Source organism: Periophthalmus magnuspinnatus, chromosome 8, assembly GCF_009829125.3.
Source record: "Periophthalmus magnuspinnatus isolate fPerMag1 chromosome 8, fPerMag1.2.pri, whole genome shotgun sequence".
NCBI lineage: Eukaryota > Metazoa > Chordata > Actinopteri > Gobiiformes > Gobiidae > Periophthalmus > Periophthalmus magnuspinnatus.
In genome coordinates, this window is record NC_047133.1 from 6,456,769 (window position 1) to 6,473,900 (window position 17,132).

At 44.7% G+C, this 17,132-nt stretch overlaps 1 protein-coding gene across 1 annotated transcript; it reads left to right on the top strand.

Annotated features, from left to right (window-relative positions):
* On the top strand, positions 1-13,100 carry si:ch73-366l1.5 (FILIA-N KH-like domain-containing protein). Its single transcript, XM_055223432.1, has 5 exons — positions 1-422; positions 7,388-8,018; positions 8,974-9,073; positions 10,669-10,711; positions 12,851-13,100. Exons 1-4 carry the CDS (start codon positions 159-161, stop codon positions 10,700-10,702), a joined length of 1,029 nt encoding a protein of 342 aa, XP_055079407.1. The 5' UTR covers positions 1-158; the 3' UTR covers positions 10,703-10,711; positions 12,851-13,100.
* Positions 13,101-17,132: the final 4,032 nt, after the last annotated feature.

Sequence of the window (17,132 nt, forward strand, 5' to 3'; positions counted from 1 at the left end):
GAAGAGTGGGAGGCAGAAAGGGGGGGGGGGGTCCCGGGGCAGAGCGCTGCTGCTCGGCTCTAAGTCCAGCGGCTCAGACTGTGGCCGCGGGCTGACTCTCGCACACGCCGCGCTGCTCGCTCCGTTCCCCGCCTGCCTCCTGCCTCCGTCCCGCTGTCATGGAGCTGGACCCCGTCGTGCTCATCCCCGCGCTGCTCTTCACCGCGGTGGCCCTGTACTTCGCCACTTCGCTGCTCGGGAAGAAGTCCGACGACTCCTCCGCATCCAAGAAGCCGAAGCCCAAAGTGGGCTACGGAGATGACATCCCGCCCTCCAGAGCCCTCGGAGCCCCGCGCCCCGCAGAGCCACAGCCCGAGGCGAAGATAGAGCCTCCTCCCCGGCCAGCGGAGCCCGCCAGACCCGCGCCTGTTGTGGAAGCCAAGGTACGGCTCCAGACTTTTATAAACATGTATAATTTACGTCTCATACCAAAAGTTTACGTTATACTTAAATTCTAAAGCATTTTGTGTTTTATTTTTGTTAAATAGAAGCTTTTAAAAGCTTGTAAAATAGACGCTGAACTTGTCTCCCCAGGGCGGTTTAGGTTTAACGGTTTTGTATGAAGTTTCATTGCTGTTTATTTAGTTCAGTTTAAAGCCATAAACCATCATTGTAATAAGGGTGTTATTAATTTTATATTAATATTGCTATTTTAATAATGTTATTAAGACTAAATCTTGTGTTATTTATGATGTAATTAAGAGGTAATAACCTAACGAATGATGTCATAGTCTGAAATAGAGAGAAGTGCAATCCTGTGAAATGGTGCTCTTTTCTGGTTTAGACCTGGTTCAGTCCTGGTTTAGACCTGGTTCAGTCTTGGTTCAGTCCTGGTTCAGTCTTGGTTCAGTCCTGGTTCAGGTTGGTCCAGTTTGTGCATATACAGTGTATTTCTGGACACTGTTTTGAGCTGTCATTTTGAATGCAAAGGGTGCATTCTTTGGGCCCTGATTTGAGCCCAGTTTAATCCAGATGTAGACCTGGCCCTAGTTTGGTTTATGTGTTTAGACCCTAAATGTGTCAAAATCAAACTGCTGATGCTAAATGCTAATTGTGGTGCTAACAGCTTGTCTCACGGTGAGTTAGTACCTGTAACACTGTAACACCCCCCCCCCCCCCCCCCCCATGGCTGTGCCTGTCTGTGCCTATGGGTGGGGGGGTCTCACGTGTGCTGGGTCTATGGACATCCTCGTGTTGCTGGTGCGAACAACATGCGTAAGATCTTTGAGAACTTGAGGCTGTGACATCTTAAACCACCCCTCCCCAGAGCCAGGTGGTTGCTGGTTCGATTCCCAGTCTGAAGGGTCACTCTGACCATCGGACCAATCACATTGGTGATTTGGGCAAAACTAACATGGCGACACACATGAATAAGCACATTTTCACAGAGGAGGTATAACACGACGTCTATGGGGTATTAAAGAGGGGGTATTTTAGGTCTATGGGATATTAAAATCACTTTTTGTAACTTCCCCTTCAGAGCACTATCACAAAACTCTGAGCATGCATCCCACTAATGAAAGTACTGCACATCACATCAGGTTTGTCAAGTTGCTGTGTACAGTTTTGTATCATGTTTTTGTATATTTATGGAGAATTGTCATGTGGGAGCATGGGTGATGTAGGCTTGTGGGTGGAGCTTATACTGCTAAGGAGGGTTTGAATAGGGCCTGGGAGAGATTGCTAGATTACGCATTATGCATGGATGACATCTAAAATCTCTTCAGACATGTTTTTGATGAGGGAATAGCACCATAACATGGGAGAAAGATACAAAAAATCTATTTTACATAATACCCTCTCTTTAAATACAGACTGTTTAGTTTTTCAAAGATGTCTGAGCTTTTCTCTAACTTGACTTAACCAAACATTTGATTTATCGACTTGTTCTGCTGTTGTGAGGCTTCCACCAATCAGATTCAAGTATTGGTCTGGACATTCTGCTTTGGACCAAAGGCTTCAACGAAGTTTCATAATGTGCAGAACTACAGCTTGAGAGTGTGACTGTGCCAGAGTGGTTAGTCTGTCTCCTCCCTCTAGCCAGGAGGTCGGGGTTAGACTCATAGACTGTATAAAGAAGTGCACTAAGTGAGTGTGATGTCACCCATAGCATTCGGCTTCAGTCAAATGAAGCTCATCGAGGCGAGCAGGTATACGGGTGAATTTGGAGCCAAGTTGCATATTAGAAATTTCAACCATGAGTATCATAGCAACCAAAGAGCCAATCAAGAGCGAAGCCGTTGAACTCCCCTTCCCGCCCGCACAGTTGGTTTAGCAGGGAGTGGGCGCTCAGCAATGCTGTCAATCAAACCTGGGGCTGTGGTAGAGTGGTTATCCTGTCTGGAGGTTGTGGGTTAGACTCCCTGTGTGACTGTGGCAGAGTGGTTATCCTGTCTGGAGGTTGTGGGCTTGATTCCTGCTCGTATGTCCATATCCTTTAGACTGTGGAATGTGCTCAGCGGCTGTAACATGCACCGCCCTGTGGAGAGTATATTTAAACCTGTATTTTTACCTGAGTGTCACCTGTCAGCGTCATGTGCCACAGAGAGAGAGAAGAGGGGGGAGGGGAGGAGAGAGAGAGAAGAGGGTGGATAGGAGAGAGATTCAGAGGGGGGAGAGGAGTGAGAGAGCTGACTCAGGACCAGACCACCCCTCGGTACATTACACAATCCAGAGAACATTTGTGTCTTCCAAAGTCAAATGTTTCTAATACATTTCCTAATGTTGTGCTGTGTCAGATGCCCTCCCATCCTCCCTGTGCTGTGGTTGGATAAATATAGCAGGAGAATGGCGTTGTCACTAATGTAGAACACACACATATAAAACATAATGTCCCTCTCCACATGTCAGTCACAGTCACCGTGTTCTGCTCATAAACTCTATACAGAAGTGACTGAGAGAACGTCACACACCGAGTTCAGCTCCAAATGAAGCTAGTCCAGGCTAGTAGTTATAGTGGCTAATCTGGGGCACAGTTCCATATTAGGACTTTCGACCACAAGTATCATAGCAATCAAAGAGCCAATCTGAAGCCAGGCTGTTGACAGTAAGGGACCTTCCTACCCGCACCACTGTTTTAGCAGGGAGCGGGGGCTTAGTGACGCTGCCAATCAAACAAACAAAGGCGCCTGATTTGTCTGTTTGTCTGTCATATCTTGGAGACAGTAGTGAAAATAAAAACAGGACCATGTAGAGTGGGTTAATATGACCATTTTAGCCAAAATGATGAGGCCACAGTCAATGGAGGCGAAGAATGCCCATGATCACTTCCTGCTTGGAATGCCACGGTTAGCAGGTTAGCTATGCCTGTTTATATTTAGAGTCTATGGTTCTGCTCCAGTCACAGAGTCATGGAGGTCAAAGGTCACCCTGAGGAGTGAAGCAGATTGACCCAGAGTCTAAAGGTCAAAGGTTACACTGAAGAGTAAAGCAGAGTGACCCAGAGTCTGGAGATCTGCACTGTAAAAACATGGAGGAACCAAACCTATTTGTCATTGTCTGATCTGATCTCTAGAGCTAACCAGGGCGAGGTGTGGTTAGTAGTTGGATGGGAGACTGCTGCTGTCCTTTGGCAAGACACTTCACCCACATTACCTAGTATGAATGTGATGAGTAAGTGGTGGGAGGGCTGGTGGCAGCCTCAGTTCTGTTAGTCTGCCCCAGGGCAGCTGTGGCTACAGTAGTGTTACTGTTTTGAGTGAATGAATAATACTGTAAAGTGGCACAAAAGCACGAAGGCCATTCAACACATTATTATGATGATAACGTAAACGTGTGATGCTACAGTGGCTCTTGTGTCGGATTAAACAAGGCCTCAGTGTCTCAGACTGACCTCCCTCCATCCCTCCATTCTACTGTCTCTCTCTCTCTCTCCTCCCATTCATCTCTCTCTCTGTCTCTCTTGCTCTCTCTCTACCTCTTTCTCTCTTCTTCCTCTCTCTCTCTCCCTCCCTCTCTCCCTCTCTCTGCTTCCATCCTGTAGTTGAACAAAAGAACAGAATCCCTTTGTGCCCTGATGCAGAGGTTCTTGTTCTTTGGTCACACACTCGTTCACTCACACGTCAGAATCTGGATCGGGCCTAGTCCAGTTTAAACTGATTTATCAAAATGCTGTAAACCCAGGAACTATGACTGAGGTGTCGTAGGAATCTCCCAGGTCTCAATGACCTATCTGGAGAAGCTGACATGTAACTGCTCAGTCTGATTTACATTTATGTAAGAAACAGCCAGGCAAATATTCGATATGTGTTGAGACGTGTACTCACTCATTTTAGATCAGCAGAGATGTCAAACTACAGCCTCTCCATGAGCACATGAGGTTTTGTTTTGATCGGCTACATTAAAGTGAAAGTTAAACTTACTGGAGCTTCTGTGTTTATTTGTGCTACAGACACAGTGTGTGAAAAGCAAATACTCAAAGTAAATGAGGCTCATTGAGGCTAGCAGTTATAGCGGCTAATCAGGAGGAGCTCACTTTGCCAAAAGTGTGGTTATATGTATGACAGTTGTTTTTATTAGTAATTATAGCTGCAGACTTTTAGTGCTAATGCTAACTTAACTTACCACAAGCACCTGAATGCCTCGTAGCCCTTGTTCATACCTGTTTGAATCTTTGATCTTTGAGAAAGACGATTTGAACTGAGTTGTTTAGGTGAACTGAGTTGTTTAGTGAGTTAGGTGTGCATGCGAGAGGAGATGGAAATGAGACAAATGCAAAGTTCCTGGAGGGGCACTGAACCCCCAACCTCAGGATCAGAGGTCAGGATCAATGCAGTTACAGATGTGTCTCTGTCATGATCAGGGCACATCCCATTTCTCCTCAAACCCTTCTCAGCTCTGTCATGCCTGAGGAGAGGAGCCAGAGGAACGTGTTAAATATGAAACTGATTTAACCTGGTGAATATTCAGACATGTTTCCACGCTAATGGCAGATGACTGTTTCCAAACAGCTCTCACTGTAGACAGGGGACGGGGACAAAGGTTTTAGGAGGCTGGGTTATCATAATCCATTGTAGTGATGACTGTTATTGTCAACAAACAGATGATTTGAACAAATTGAAACTTCAAGTTCAAACTCCATGTGAGGAGTGTGTCCTTTGCATTTGACCCATCCTTCAGTGTCTCTGGGTTAAACCTGCATTTGACCCATTATTCAGTGTCTCTGGGTTAAACCTGCATTTGACCCAAACTTCAGTGTCGCTGTTTTGGGGTGAGGGGGGGAAACCTGAGCCCTTTACTGTTGTTTCTTTGAACAAGACACCTCAGCACCATTGCTGCCTTAGTGAATGTAAAAGATGGAATTGAACCCTGCACTTTCAGGGTCAGGGGCAGTGAAAGTTGGGTCTCAGGGAGCAACCGGTGTGGATGACTCTGGACAGTTGGACACAGCTGCTTCTCTGCACTTTTTCTGTCCCTCCTCCCCTCTCACACATGTACATTCACACATGCACGCATGCGCACACACATACACACACATACAGACACCCATCTTCTACACTGTTCTGGGGTACAGACATGCACTCAGCGCCCCTCCTTCTGTCTGCACCTTCTCTTATTCTCCTACACATTTAAATATACACACCACCATGTGAGGACGGGAGGGCATCTGACACACAGGGATACAGGAGCATGGAAGGGCATCTGACACAGGATTACAGGCATATCCTGTATATAAGTGGACATATCTATCCTGCTAACCACCACGTTACAAACAGGTAGTGAGCCTGGACGCGATTTGGCTCCATTGACTCTGGCTCCAATGGCCTCGCTCTCTGTAACTGCTGCTGTCAGGCTCGGTATTTTGGTCTGAAAATGTTGCTTTTAACTGGCTCTACATGATCCTGGGGTTTTTATTTTATTATTCACTAGTTCTTCCCTCTGCACGTTTGGCACAAACTAGGTAGTCTGTATTTGTTTGAAAATAGGCTCAAGTCTGCCTGCGCCGCCATGTTTGTTTTGGTTCTTTTGGACTCTTCAACTTAGTCTCTGCCCACACCACAATTCTGCTAAGCTATTGGTCAACTACTGGTGAATGCATATATCACTTTGGTGTTGACACAGAACTCCATAGGAGGTTGGAAGGGCATCTGACTCTTCTGTCCTATACTCTTTCATATACCCTCCTCCCCCTCTGCACCTGATCCCCTGTGTGACATTTACTGTATGTTCTTAGTGTGTTGCAATGTTCCCGAGCTCAATTACAACCCCCATGCCTCCCTCCACCCGCATGTGCCAAGTGACCCCCCACCACACCCACACACACATATAGACATACAGACCACTCCCTCTGTGAACTATACCTCAAACACTGCTGCCTATAGATGTCCAGGTTTACAATAAGTGTTTGGTAACAGGCCTGTTACCATAGCAAATGTACCTCACATGTTTTAAAGGCATTTATCTGAGCCTTTGTCCACCACAGACTGTATGAAGAAGTGACTGAGGGTGACATCACCCACAGTAATCAGCTTCAAATGAGCTCATCCAAGCTAGCTGTTTTAGCGGCTAATCTGGAGCAGAGTTCCATATTTGGAAATCCAACCAAAAAGTATCATAGCAACCAAAGAGCCAATCCAGTGCAAGGCTGTTGAAGGTAACACCCATTCCCAATCCCGTCCACACCGCTGGTTTAGCAGGGAGCGAGCGCTCAGCAACTCTGTCAGTCAAACCTATTGCTAACACTAGCTGGTGCGACCTCAGAGAAAGATGGTGCCTGATTGTCTGTTATTAATGTTTATATCTTGATTTAGTGACAGAATTGTGAATAAAAAAACAGGATCATGTAGAGCAGGTTAATACGAACATTTTAAGACCAAAATGACAGGCAGCATTTACAGAGAGAGGGGCCACAGTTTTTCAGTAGAAACTGAATTGGAGCCAGAGCTGATGGAGCCAAAGCACTCCCATGTGCTCTTCCTATTTGGAACGTGACAGCTAGCGCATTAGCTATGTCCATTTATATATACAGTCTATGGTATTGACTTTCTCTCCTCTCTTCTTCCCTCCTCTATCTTTCCCTCTTTTCTTGTTCCCTCTCCTCCTCCAATCCTCTACTCTCTACTGTCTCTCCTCTCCTCTCTTTTTCCCTTCTTTCTTCTTCCCTTGTTCCCTCTCTCGTGCTCAGAGCAGACAGTGTTGCACTCTGAACTAGTCTGAACTATTTCCTGCTCATTCTTTATCAATGACTCCTACAGAGAACAGGGCTACACCTTATATGGGCCTGAACCAGGACTGAACCAGGACTAAACCACTGAAGACACTGAAGGATGGGTCAAATGCAGGTTTAACCCATAGAGTCCTGACCTAATGTTTGTGGAGCTAATTTTTGTTTTTGTTTGTTTTGTTACAGCCTGAACCAGTGGAGGTCCCAGAGCCCACACCGGAACCCGTGGTAGTCCCAGAGCCAGTCCCAGAGGTGATCCCAGAACCCACCCCTGCTCCAGTTATTGCCTCAGAGCCAGAACCAGTACCAGAACCAACACCAGAGCCAGTGAAGGAGCCCGAGCCCGTACCAGAGTCTAAACCAGAGCCAGCCCCAGAGCCAGAGCCGGTGGTACCAGAACCAGAACCAGTGAAGGAGCCAGAGCCTGTGTTACCAGAACCAGAACCAGTGAAGGAGCCAGAGCCAGTGTTACCAGAACCAGAACCAGTGAAGGAGCCAGAGCCAGTGTTACCAGAACCAGAACCAGTGAAGGAGCCAGAGCCAGTGTTACCAGAACCAGAACCAGTGAAGGAACCAGAGCCCCAGCCTGTACCAGAACCCGTGGTACCAGAGTCTAAACCAGAGCCAGCACCAGAGCCGGTGGTGGAGGCTGCACCAGAACCAGAGTCTGTGGTACCAGAACCGGAGCCAGCCCCAGAGACCGTCCCAGTGGAAGAGCCTGTGGTGGTCCCAGAACCAAAGAAACCCAAAGAGACAAAAGTCAAGGAGCTGAAACCCAAGGAGCCGAAAGTGAAAGAGCCAAAAGCCATTCTGGATGGTAGGTGTCACTTTTGTCTAAGCCAGGACTAAACCAGGACTGCACCAGAACTGAACCAGGACTAAACCAGGACTGAACCAGGACTGAACCAGGACTGAACCAGGACTAAACCAGGACTGAACCAGGACTAAACAAAGGACTGAACCAGGACTAAATCAGGACTGAACGAGGATTGAACCAGGGCTGAACCATATTGTTCTTGTTTATGTAAATAGTTTGTGAAACTGTTTACCTCAGCGTCATGTCCAGTGTTTGTTTGGTGTGAGTGATTGTTGGCCCCTCCCCCTGGCCCCTAGCCCCTCCCCCGGCTCTTATCTTCATTGCCAGGCACAGATCCAAGCTGTCAGGGCCGATTACACTGCATTGCAGGTCACTTTTACACAGTTAAAGTAAGGTTACCACACTTTATAGAGTGCATGACTGACAGGCGTATTAACCAATCAGAGAGACGCTTGGTCTGTTTGGGTCAAAACAAACATGGCGGCTCATGTGTAAATACCTCAGAGGACAGAACAGATACATACTCAAAGAAGTGACCAATTTGATACGAGACAAGAATCTGTGATTGGGCCATCCTAAATAAGAAGCTGTGATTGGACCGGCCCAAATTAGAAGCTGTGAGTGGACCGGCCCAATGCCCCAAATAAGAGACCGTGATTGGACCGGCCCAAATAAGCCTGAATATTCTCCCCTGATTGGCTGATTGTGTCTCTCTCTGTTCTCTGATTTCCCACTTGCTGCTCTCTGATTGGTGGATTATTTTTCAGACATAGAGACGCGGCGTTCGATGCTAATGCTATAATCTATTTAGCAACTTAGCTAGTCCAGAAAGATTTGATTGGTCCTCTGTATTTCAGATGCAGCAGCGACCGAGGAAAAGGTCACTTTCATGTGTCTATCTCTCTCCTCTGCTGTTTGCATCTCGCTGTCCTCTGATTTGTTTCTTATGTTTCAGATGTAGCGGCGGCCGAGGAGAAGGTCACATTTGCTCCGGGTAAAAAGAAGAGCAAGTTTGAGACGCTGATGACCAAAGAGGAGATCGAGGAGGAGCAGAGGTCAGTCAGCCCCGCCCCCAACCACGCCCCCTGCATGAGTCCCGCCTCCTGCACCAGCCACACCCATTCACACCTGAGCCTCGCTCCCTCCCACACGCCCCACAGCATGATGGGAAATCAGCTGTGTGTGTGACGTTGCTCTGATGGCCCCGGTTTAGTCATGGGTCAGATTTAACTTCATAATGAACCAATGAGACAGGACCCTCCATTAAAGCTGCAAAGTGTAACTTTTCTAATGGGAGCCTAGAGAGATGTTTAGCGATATTATACTATTATGTTGTTTCCTCATCACAAACATACCTAGAGTTGTGTTTTGTTTCATTCACACATGTTTAACAAACACTGCATATTTAGTTCTTCTCTCAAACAGAAAACACTCTGTTCCACCTTGTGATGTCATGTGGTGATGCAAGAAGTGCTCCACTGTGTTTTTAAACTCCATACACCTGTATCGCTAGAATCATTTAGATCATTTCAGCCCCTGGGACTGTATGAAAACTACCACTTCATGACATCACAAGGTGGAACCGACCATTTTGAGCTTTGGAGATGTAGGCAGACTAATAATAAAGGATTACTCATATATATGTGAATGAAATAAAACACAACTCCAGGTTTTTGAGGAGGTAACATAACATGGCTTAACACTCACAAGATTCCATTTTGTGTAATATAGGACCTTTAAGGTGAAAACCTTCAGATTCAGTTGAACTAAAGTTTGATGAGGTTTAGTTGATGGTGTTGTGAGGTCTTTACATGGTCTAGTCTAGTGTTTCTCAAGCTGTGGTCCCGCTCCTTCAGGTGGGACTGGGGCAGAGCTTCAGTTTATGGGTTTGTCTCATTACAGTTCATTTGATCCACTTTTCTGTCCTTATTTGGATCATTTCTTTTTAAACTCCAATGGAAATGATGTAGTCCACTTTTAGACCTGGTTTAGACCTCGTTTATATCTGGTGTTATTTACATTACCTAAAATAAGATTCACAAATTATTCAAACATCTGCAAAAAACAAAACAAAAGAAAAAACATAATTTTCAAGACACAGATCTGGCAGCCCTGTTTTAAACTGCTCTGTGTCGCCTCGAGCTGTGCACATCTCCATACCTCCTTCCTCCATACCTCCTTCCATACCTCAACATTTGGTATCGATCCTTCTAAGAGCGTAAGTCCTTGTACGAGGACTGGACAGAAACACGACTCTGACGCTTGGAGTGAGGAGGAGGATGAGGAGGAGTGAAGCTCCTCAGTACAATACGGAACTCATTTAGTTATCGATATATCGATATTTAGGATCGATCTGCACAGCCCTGGTGTCTCCTATGTCCTGAGGGACTTTGGTCCCCTCTGTCATTCTGTCCGTCTCTGTCTCTCTCTGTCTCTTTCTATCCTTCTCTGTCTCCCTTTGTCCCTCTCTGTCCCTCTCTCTCCCTCTCTCTCTGTCCCTTTTCTCTCTCTGTCCCTTTGTCCCTCTCTGTCCCTCTCTCTCCCTCTTTCTCTGTCCCTTTTCTCTCTCTGTCCCTTTGTTCCTCTCTGTCCCTCTTTGTCTCTGTCTGTTGCTTGTGTTTCTGCCCAGTCTAAATGTGTGTTGTTTCAGGGTGGAGCTCACGTCAGAGCTCACATCTGTGTAACAGTCTGTGGTAAGACTCACATATTATTATTATTATTATTATTATTATTATTATTATTATTATTATTATTATTATTATTATTATTATTATTATTATTATTATTATTATTATTATTATTATTATTATTATTATTATTATTGTCATAATATTGATTTAATATTCAACAAATTTGATCATTATTAATGACTGACTATAACAGCTAATTTGTCTCACCAGAGGTTTTGTAGTAGTCTTGGAGCAGTCCTGGCTTAGTCCTGGCTTAGTCCTGGTTTAGTCCTGGCTTAGTCCTGGCTTAGTCCTGGTTTAGTCCTGGTTTAGTCCTGGTTGAGTCCTGGTTGAGTCCTGGTTTAGTCCTGGTTTTGTCCTGGTTCAGTCCTGGTTCAGTCCTGGTTCAGTCCTGGTTCAGTCCTGGTTTAGTCCTGGTTGAGTCCTGGTTTAGTTCTGGTTTTGTCCTGGTTTTGTCCTGGTTCAGTCCTGGTTTAATCCTGGTTGAGACCTGGCTGGGTCCTGGTTCAGTCCTGGTTTAGTCCTGGTTTAGTCCTGGAGGCTGTGGGTCAGAGAACAAAAGCTGCTCGAATTACATTGTGTCTCTATAGTGTAGAATCTACTGTAACATATGACCCAGAACAACAGGAGCCACAGTGAGCCCTGAGTCTGACCCACTGATATTTGACCCAGTTAATAGACCTGTCTCACACACGGTCCCCTCCCACTGAAGTGTAGACGCCTCACTCTGGGAAAAATCAGCAGTTAAAATGTGTATTATAACATTTATTCAACCTAATCTGAGCCACGTCTGAGATGAAGAACTGTAATGAAAATGTCAAAAACATCCAGCCGGTGAAACGATTTAATCCGCCCTATTGTGCTTTTGTCTCTCTATAGTTTTAATCTCTGACACCTGTGGATCATTATGTTATAATTTACACATTTTAAATCACATTATTCATCTAAAATGACTTAATAAAAGGAACAAGTCCGCTGAGTTCTACGTTAGAAAACTGAGGTGCCCAGTGCCATAAACGTCATCACAACAAAGTGCCGCATGCTGTCGGCGCCCCCTATGGATAGCTGAACATCACACTAGTGAGTGGCCAATTTGTTTTTCATTTGTACAAAAACTACATGGCGCTGCCGAATCCTACGAGTGTCACCGATTTAGAAAATAAAACTGGAGAAGGGAGTGTGTACGTCACAGTGGGCGTGTACCGGTGGAGGTGAAAACGGGGGTAGATCGGCAAAATGGTGTCTTGAAAATAAGAGATTAAATATTACTCAAACATGTATCACTCCAAATACAAATTCAGAGGCTCAATGAGAAGAAACGACTAGAACATGAATACAGATTTGAACAGAACAGTTTATAGGACTGGAATGATTTAAAGGTTTAACTCACGGATCACAGGGGACAGTACACATATGACACAACTCCTCTACACAGCTCCTCCACACAGCTCTGCTCTGAGATGAATACTCGTATATTTGTATTCAGTATACAAGTATACGAGTACATGTTCTACTCAACAAGAATAAGTCTGAAACTCATAATGATGTTCAGAATCGGAGACTGAACAGAACAGAACAGTGGGACTAATGACTAATGAGATGAAGATTAAATACCTGAGCAGTAGCGCCCTCTGCTGGACTTTATGTGGTGATATGGGACAGGCTGCCCTCTGCTAGACACAACCTGAATGTCTTTAAAGCACTAATGCACTAACTCTGGCTCCTGATACTGCATCATGCTACTAATACTACTACAGCTACTACTACATTTACTACAACTGCTACTGCTGCTGCTGCTGCTGCTGCTGCTGCTGTTGCTGCTGGTACTACTACTACTAGTCCTACTACTGCATCCAGCTCATGGTGAGTGGAAAACACTAACTTCTTTGTCACAGCACAGCCACAAAACTCTAACTAAGATAAATGTGATGGATTATTAGTTATGTAACATCTGTATCTGAGAAACACTGTACCATCACACAGATAACGAGGGCCTGGTTTAGTCCTGTTTTAGATCTGGTTTAGACCTGGTTCAGTCCCGGTTTAGTCCTGATTTAGTCCTGTTTTATATTATTATCATGTTGGACACATTTATCACACTGACGTTTGATTCAGTGAAACAATCTGTGTTTTGTTTTTCAGACCCGAGTGATGCCTCGTCTGAGTCTGCTCCTCCACAGCTGAACAAATATAAGATTTATACAAACACGGTGGACTGCCCCAGGCGGCTGTGGCTCTGTGGACTGGAGCATTGTGGGAAATGTAGTACAGTTTTTACTGGGATTTAGCTCAAGTCCTAGTTTAGTCCTGGTTTAGTTCTGGTTTAGTCCATGTTTAGTCCAGATTTAGGCCCAGGTTTAGTCCAGGTTTAGTCCAGGTTTAGTCCAGGTTTAGTCCAGGTTTAGTTCTGGTTTAGTCCATGTTTAGTCCAGATTTAGGCCCAGGTTTAGTCCAGGTTTAGTCCAGGTTTAGTCCAGGTTTAGTCCAGGTTCAGTCCAGGTTTAGTCCAGGTTTAGACCTGGTTTAGTGCAGGTTTAGTCCAGGTTTAGACCTGGTTTAGTCCAGGTTTAGATCTGCTTTAGATCTGGTTTACTACCTGGTTTAGTACCAGGTTTAGTACCAGGTTTAGTCCAGGTTTAGTCGGATTGTTAATACAGACTTTAAGATGTTTTAGGTAAACTTCAGGTTGACACGTTTGATGCCAGTTTCAGTTTCAAAACTCTAGATTTGACCCAAAACCAGGATGTGGGGTTTGGGTCAGAGCCTTTTACACTAAACCCACTTTTCGAAGGTTTGACTCTGTAAAAAGATGACATCATGTTCTCCTCTTTAATAATTCATTTTTATTTTGATGCATGAAACATTCGCTTGGCTTTAGCGTCTCCTTTTGCTGTTGTGGCTCGTAACAGTCGGACTTTTTACTGTTAATGAAAAACAATATTAAGAACTTTATGAACTTTGTCCAAATATGGTTACATTCAGACTTCAAACTATTTACACTTTTGTGTCTGACTTAAAGCTGCACTCTGTCTCTTTACTGGAGGAGGGAGTCCACCTGCTTGTCTCCAGGGAGATGCTATTGCTTTGTCTGGAATGTCCCACAGAATGGCATTAAACGTATATATCTAACATTTATTCACTTGTGTATACCTTGAAAATATCTTGAAAAACATTTGATTCCTATATTGGATTCTTGAGCTAGCTTGCTTCCCCACAGATCTGACCAGAGTGGCCTTGTGGCATCTCATGTCTGTTTCCACGGAAAAACATGTTGGGATATTCCAAGCAGGTGGCAAACTATCCATCAGTAAAATTACACAGTTCAGCTTTAACTTAAAACTTATTTTTGTTTTCATTTAAGTTATTATTGCGTTTGATGCAGTTTGAGACTCGTGTGATTTCAGATTTTTGAGATTTTATGAATTTGAATTTGAAATGGTGAATGTGTTTACAGTGAAAGAGTGTTCACATCGGGACAAAATAAAGACATTTGTCCAAATCTGTCTCCTGTTTGTTTTTTAATAAAATATATTTGATTAAAAGACCTAAATCTGAACTTTAAACTCAGCCAAAAATTACATTTCACAACATGTTTGTAGAGGTCAAAACTACTGGGTTATAGAAGCTTTTACACAGAATAAGACCCAAGGAGACACAGGGAGGGCATCTGACACACATTGGGGACTTGACTACAGTCGTAGTAATTCATAGTTTAGATTCAACCATTTTAGTTTGAACCTTAAGTCTTTATTGAATCCATTTCATTTCCAGAGCATAAAGCGGCGCACAGAGACACGGTGAAGACGACAAAAAAGGAAACAGTAAAATTTAAATACATAAAGATTAAAATGGTCGATGTTGTGTTTATCCTTGGCCACTGTTTGAGGATCACTCATGAACAACAGAGGGGTTTGAAAAGTCTAAAGTCAAAATAATGTAATAATAATATTGTGTTTTTGTGAAGTACGGCTGCACAAAATATCTCCAAAATATCTATATCACAGTACTGGAATACTGCAGTACAAGTCCATTTTACAAGTCCTCCATTTTATAGAAAACAACAGTAAAAAGACAAAAGGCAGATTTGGTCAGGATTTTAAGTCTGACATCAGACTTGGGTTGGTCTGGTTTAGTTCAGTCTGACATTAGACCTACATAAGTTCAGACCAGATCCTGATGAAGTGTGTGCACATCCTGATGTGTATCTCTTTCTTCCTCTCCTCTTTATCTTCCTGTTCACTATCTCTCTCTTCTTTTTACCCCTCCCTGTTTCACTGTCTCTCTTTCCCTCTATATCTCTTCCCTGTTTCTCCCTCCCCTTCTCCCTGTCTCTCTCTCTCTCTCTGTTTGTCCCTCTCCACCTTCCTCTCTCCCCATCACTCTGTCTCTTTCATCCCTCTCTGCTCCTCTCCTCTTTTTTCCTGTCCTATTTTTCTCTCCACCTCTCTCCTCATTCTCTCTTTCTCTCCCTCCTCTTCTCCTATCTCCTTCTTCCCCTCTCCCTCCTCCTATCCTCTCTCTTTGGCTCTCTCTCCCCTTCTCTCTCTTTCTCTCTCTCCCTTCTTTTCTCCTGTCTCCTTCCCTCTTTCTCTCTCTCCTCCTCTCCTCTCTCTTTTGCTCTCTCCTCCTCTCCTCTCACTTTTGCTCTCTCTCCCTCCTTCTTTCTCTCCCCCCTCTTTCATCCCTTCCCTCCTCTTCTCTGTTTCCCTGTCTTTCTCTCTCATCTCTCCCTCTCCTCCTTTGCCCTCTCCTTCTCTCTTGCTCCTCTCTCTTTCGTTCTCTCCCTCCTCTCCTTCTTTCTCTCCCTCCCTCTTTCACCCCTTTCCCCCTCTTCTCTGTTTCCCTGTCTCTCCTCTCTCCCTCTCCTCCTTCACTATCTCTCTCTCTCCCTGTTTCATCCCTTTCCTCCTCTTCTCTGTCTCTCTCCTCTCTCCCTCTCCTCCTTCACTATCTCTCTCTCCCTGTTTCATCCCTTTCCTCCTCTTCTCTGTCTCTCTCCTCTCTCCCTCTCCTCCTTCACTATCTCTCTCTCCCTGTTTCATCCCTTTCCTCCTCTTCTCTGTCTCTCTCCTCTCTCCCTCTCCTCCTTCACTATCTCTCTCTCTCCCTGTTTCATCCCTTTCCTCCTCTTCTGTTTCTCTGTCTCTCTCCTCTCTCCCTCTCCTCCTTCACTATCTCTCTCTCTCTCCCTGTTTCATCCCATTCCTCCTCTTCTCTGTTTCCCTGTCTCTCTCTCCTCTCCCTCTCCTCCTTTGCCCTCTTCTTTTCTCTCTCCTCCTCTCCTCTATCATTGTTTCTCTTTCTCCCACTTTCACCCCTTTCCCCCTCTTCTTTGTTTCCCTGTCTCTCTCTCCTTCTCGCTCTCTCTCTCTCTCTCTCTGTTTTTCTCCCAGGGTTCAGCAGGAGCAGTTGGCGGCCATTTTCCTTCTGCTCAGAGAGAGTCAGGAGATGAGCGAGGGCGAGATGGAAGAGCAGCTCAAACTCTACTCCCTGTGACCCCGCCCACATCTGTGACACAAGCCCCGCCCACTGCACACACGTGACCCCGCCCACACCTGTGATACAAGCCATGCCCTCTGCACACCTGTGATACAAGCTCCGCCCCCTGCCCCACCCTTTGTACTTGTGAGCGCCGTCATGTGGGACACTCTGAATTTCCTCTATAAACTGTTACTGGACCAGGACTCAACTGGCACTGAAACGGGACCAGACCAGGACTGAACTGGACTGAGACCACCCAAATCTAACCCCAGAGAAAATGAGGCAGATAAACCAGGTTCAAATATGACCTCTGACCTTCTGACCTCAGAGGACGAGCTATGACTAATCTCAGCCTCCAATGATTCTGTTCCAAAATAATGGGGTAAAGTTGTATAAAAAATCATGTTATGTTTTGACTTTTGTGTAGTCCCTCTTCTGTCCACATGATGGCGCTGTCTCCTTTTCAAAAACACTCAGCTTATTTTGTCCAGAGAATTTTTTGTTTGTTTTTTATAGAAATGGCTCATTTTTATTCAACTCGGAAATCTTAAAATAATTTTGGCTCAACGATTCTCTGCTCAAGCATCAAAGAATCGGTATCAGTATCGGTATTGTGAAATGAGAATCGTTCACAGTAGTTTTTACTTTTTTTTTTAAAGAGAGAGAGAATGTGAAATACTGTGTTTTTCAGTTTGAATTTTTTATAGAGAAGTGAAAAATAGAAAGTTTTATTGTGTTTTAAATAAACTGTTTTAGTAACAATAAAAATTTTTTTGAGGTTTTTTTTCTGATGATTTGTGATAACAGCACCAGGACTAAACCAGGACTAAACCAGGACCAAACCAGGACTAAACCAGGACCAAACCAGGACTAAACCAGGACTAAACCAGGGCTGAACCAGGACTAAACCAGGTCCAAACCAGGTCTAAACCAGGACTAAACC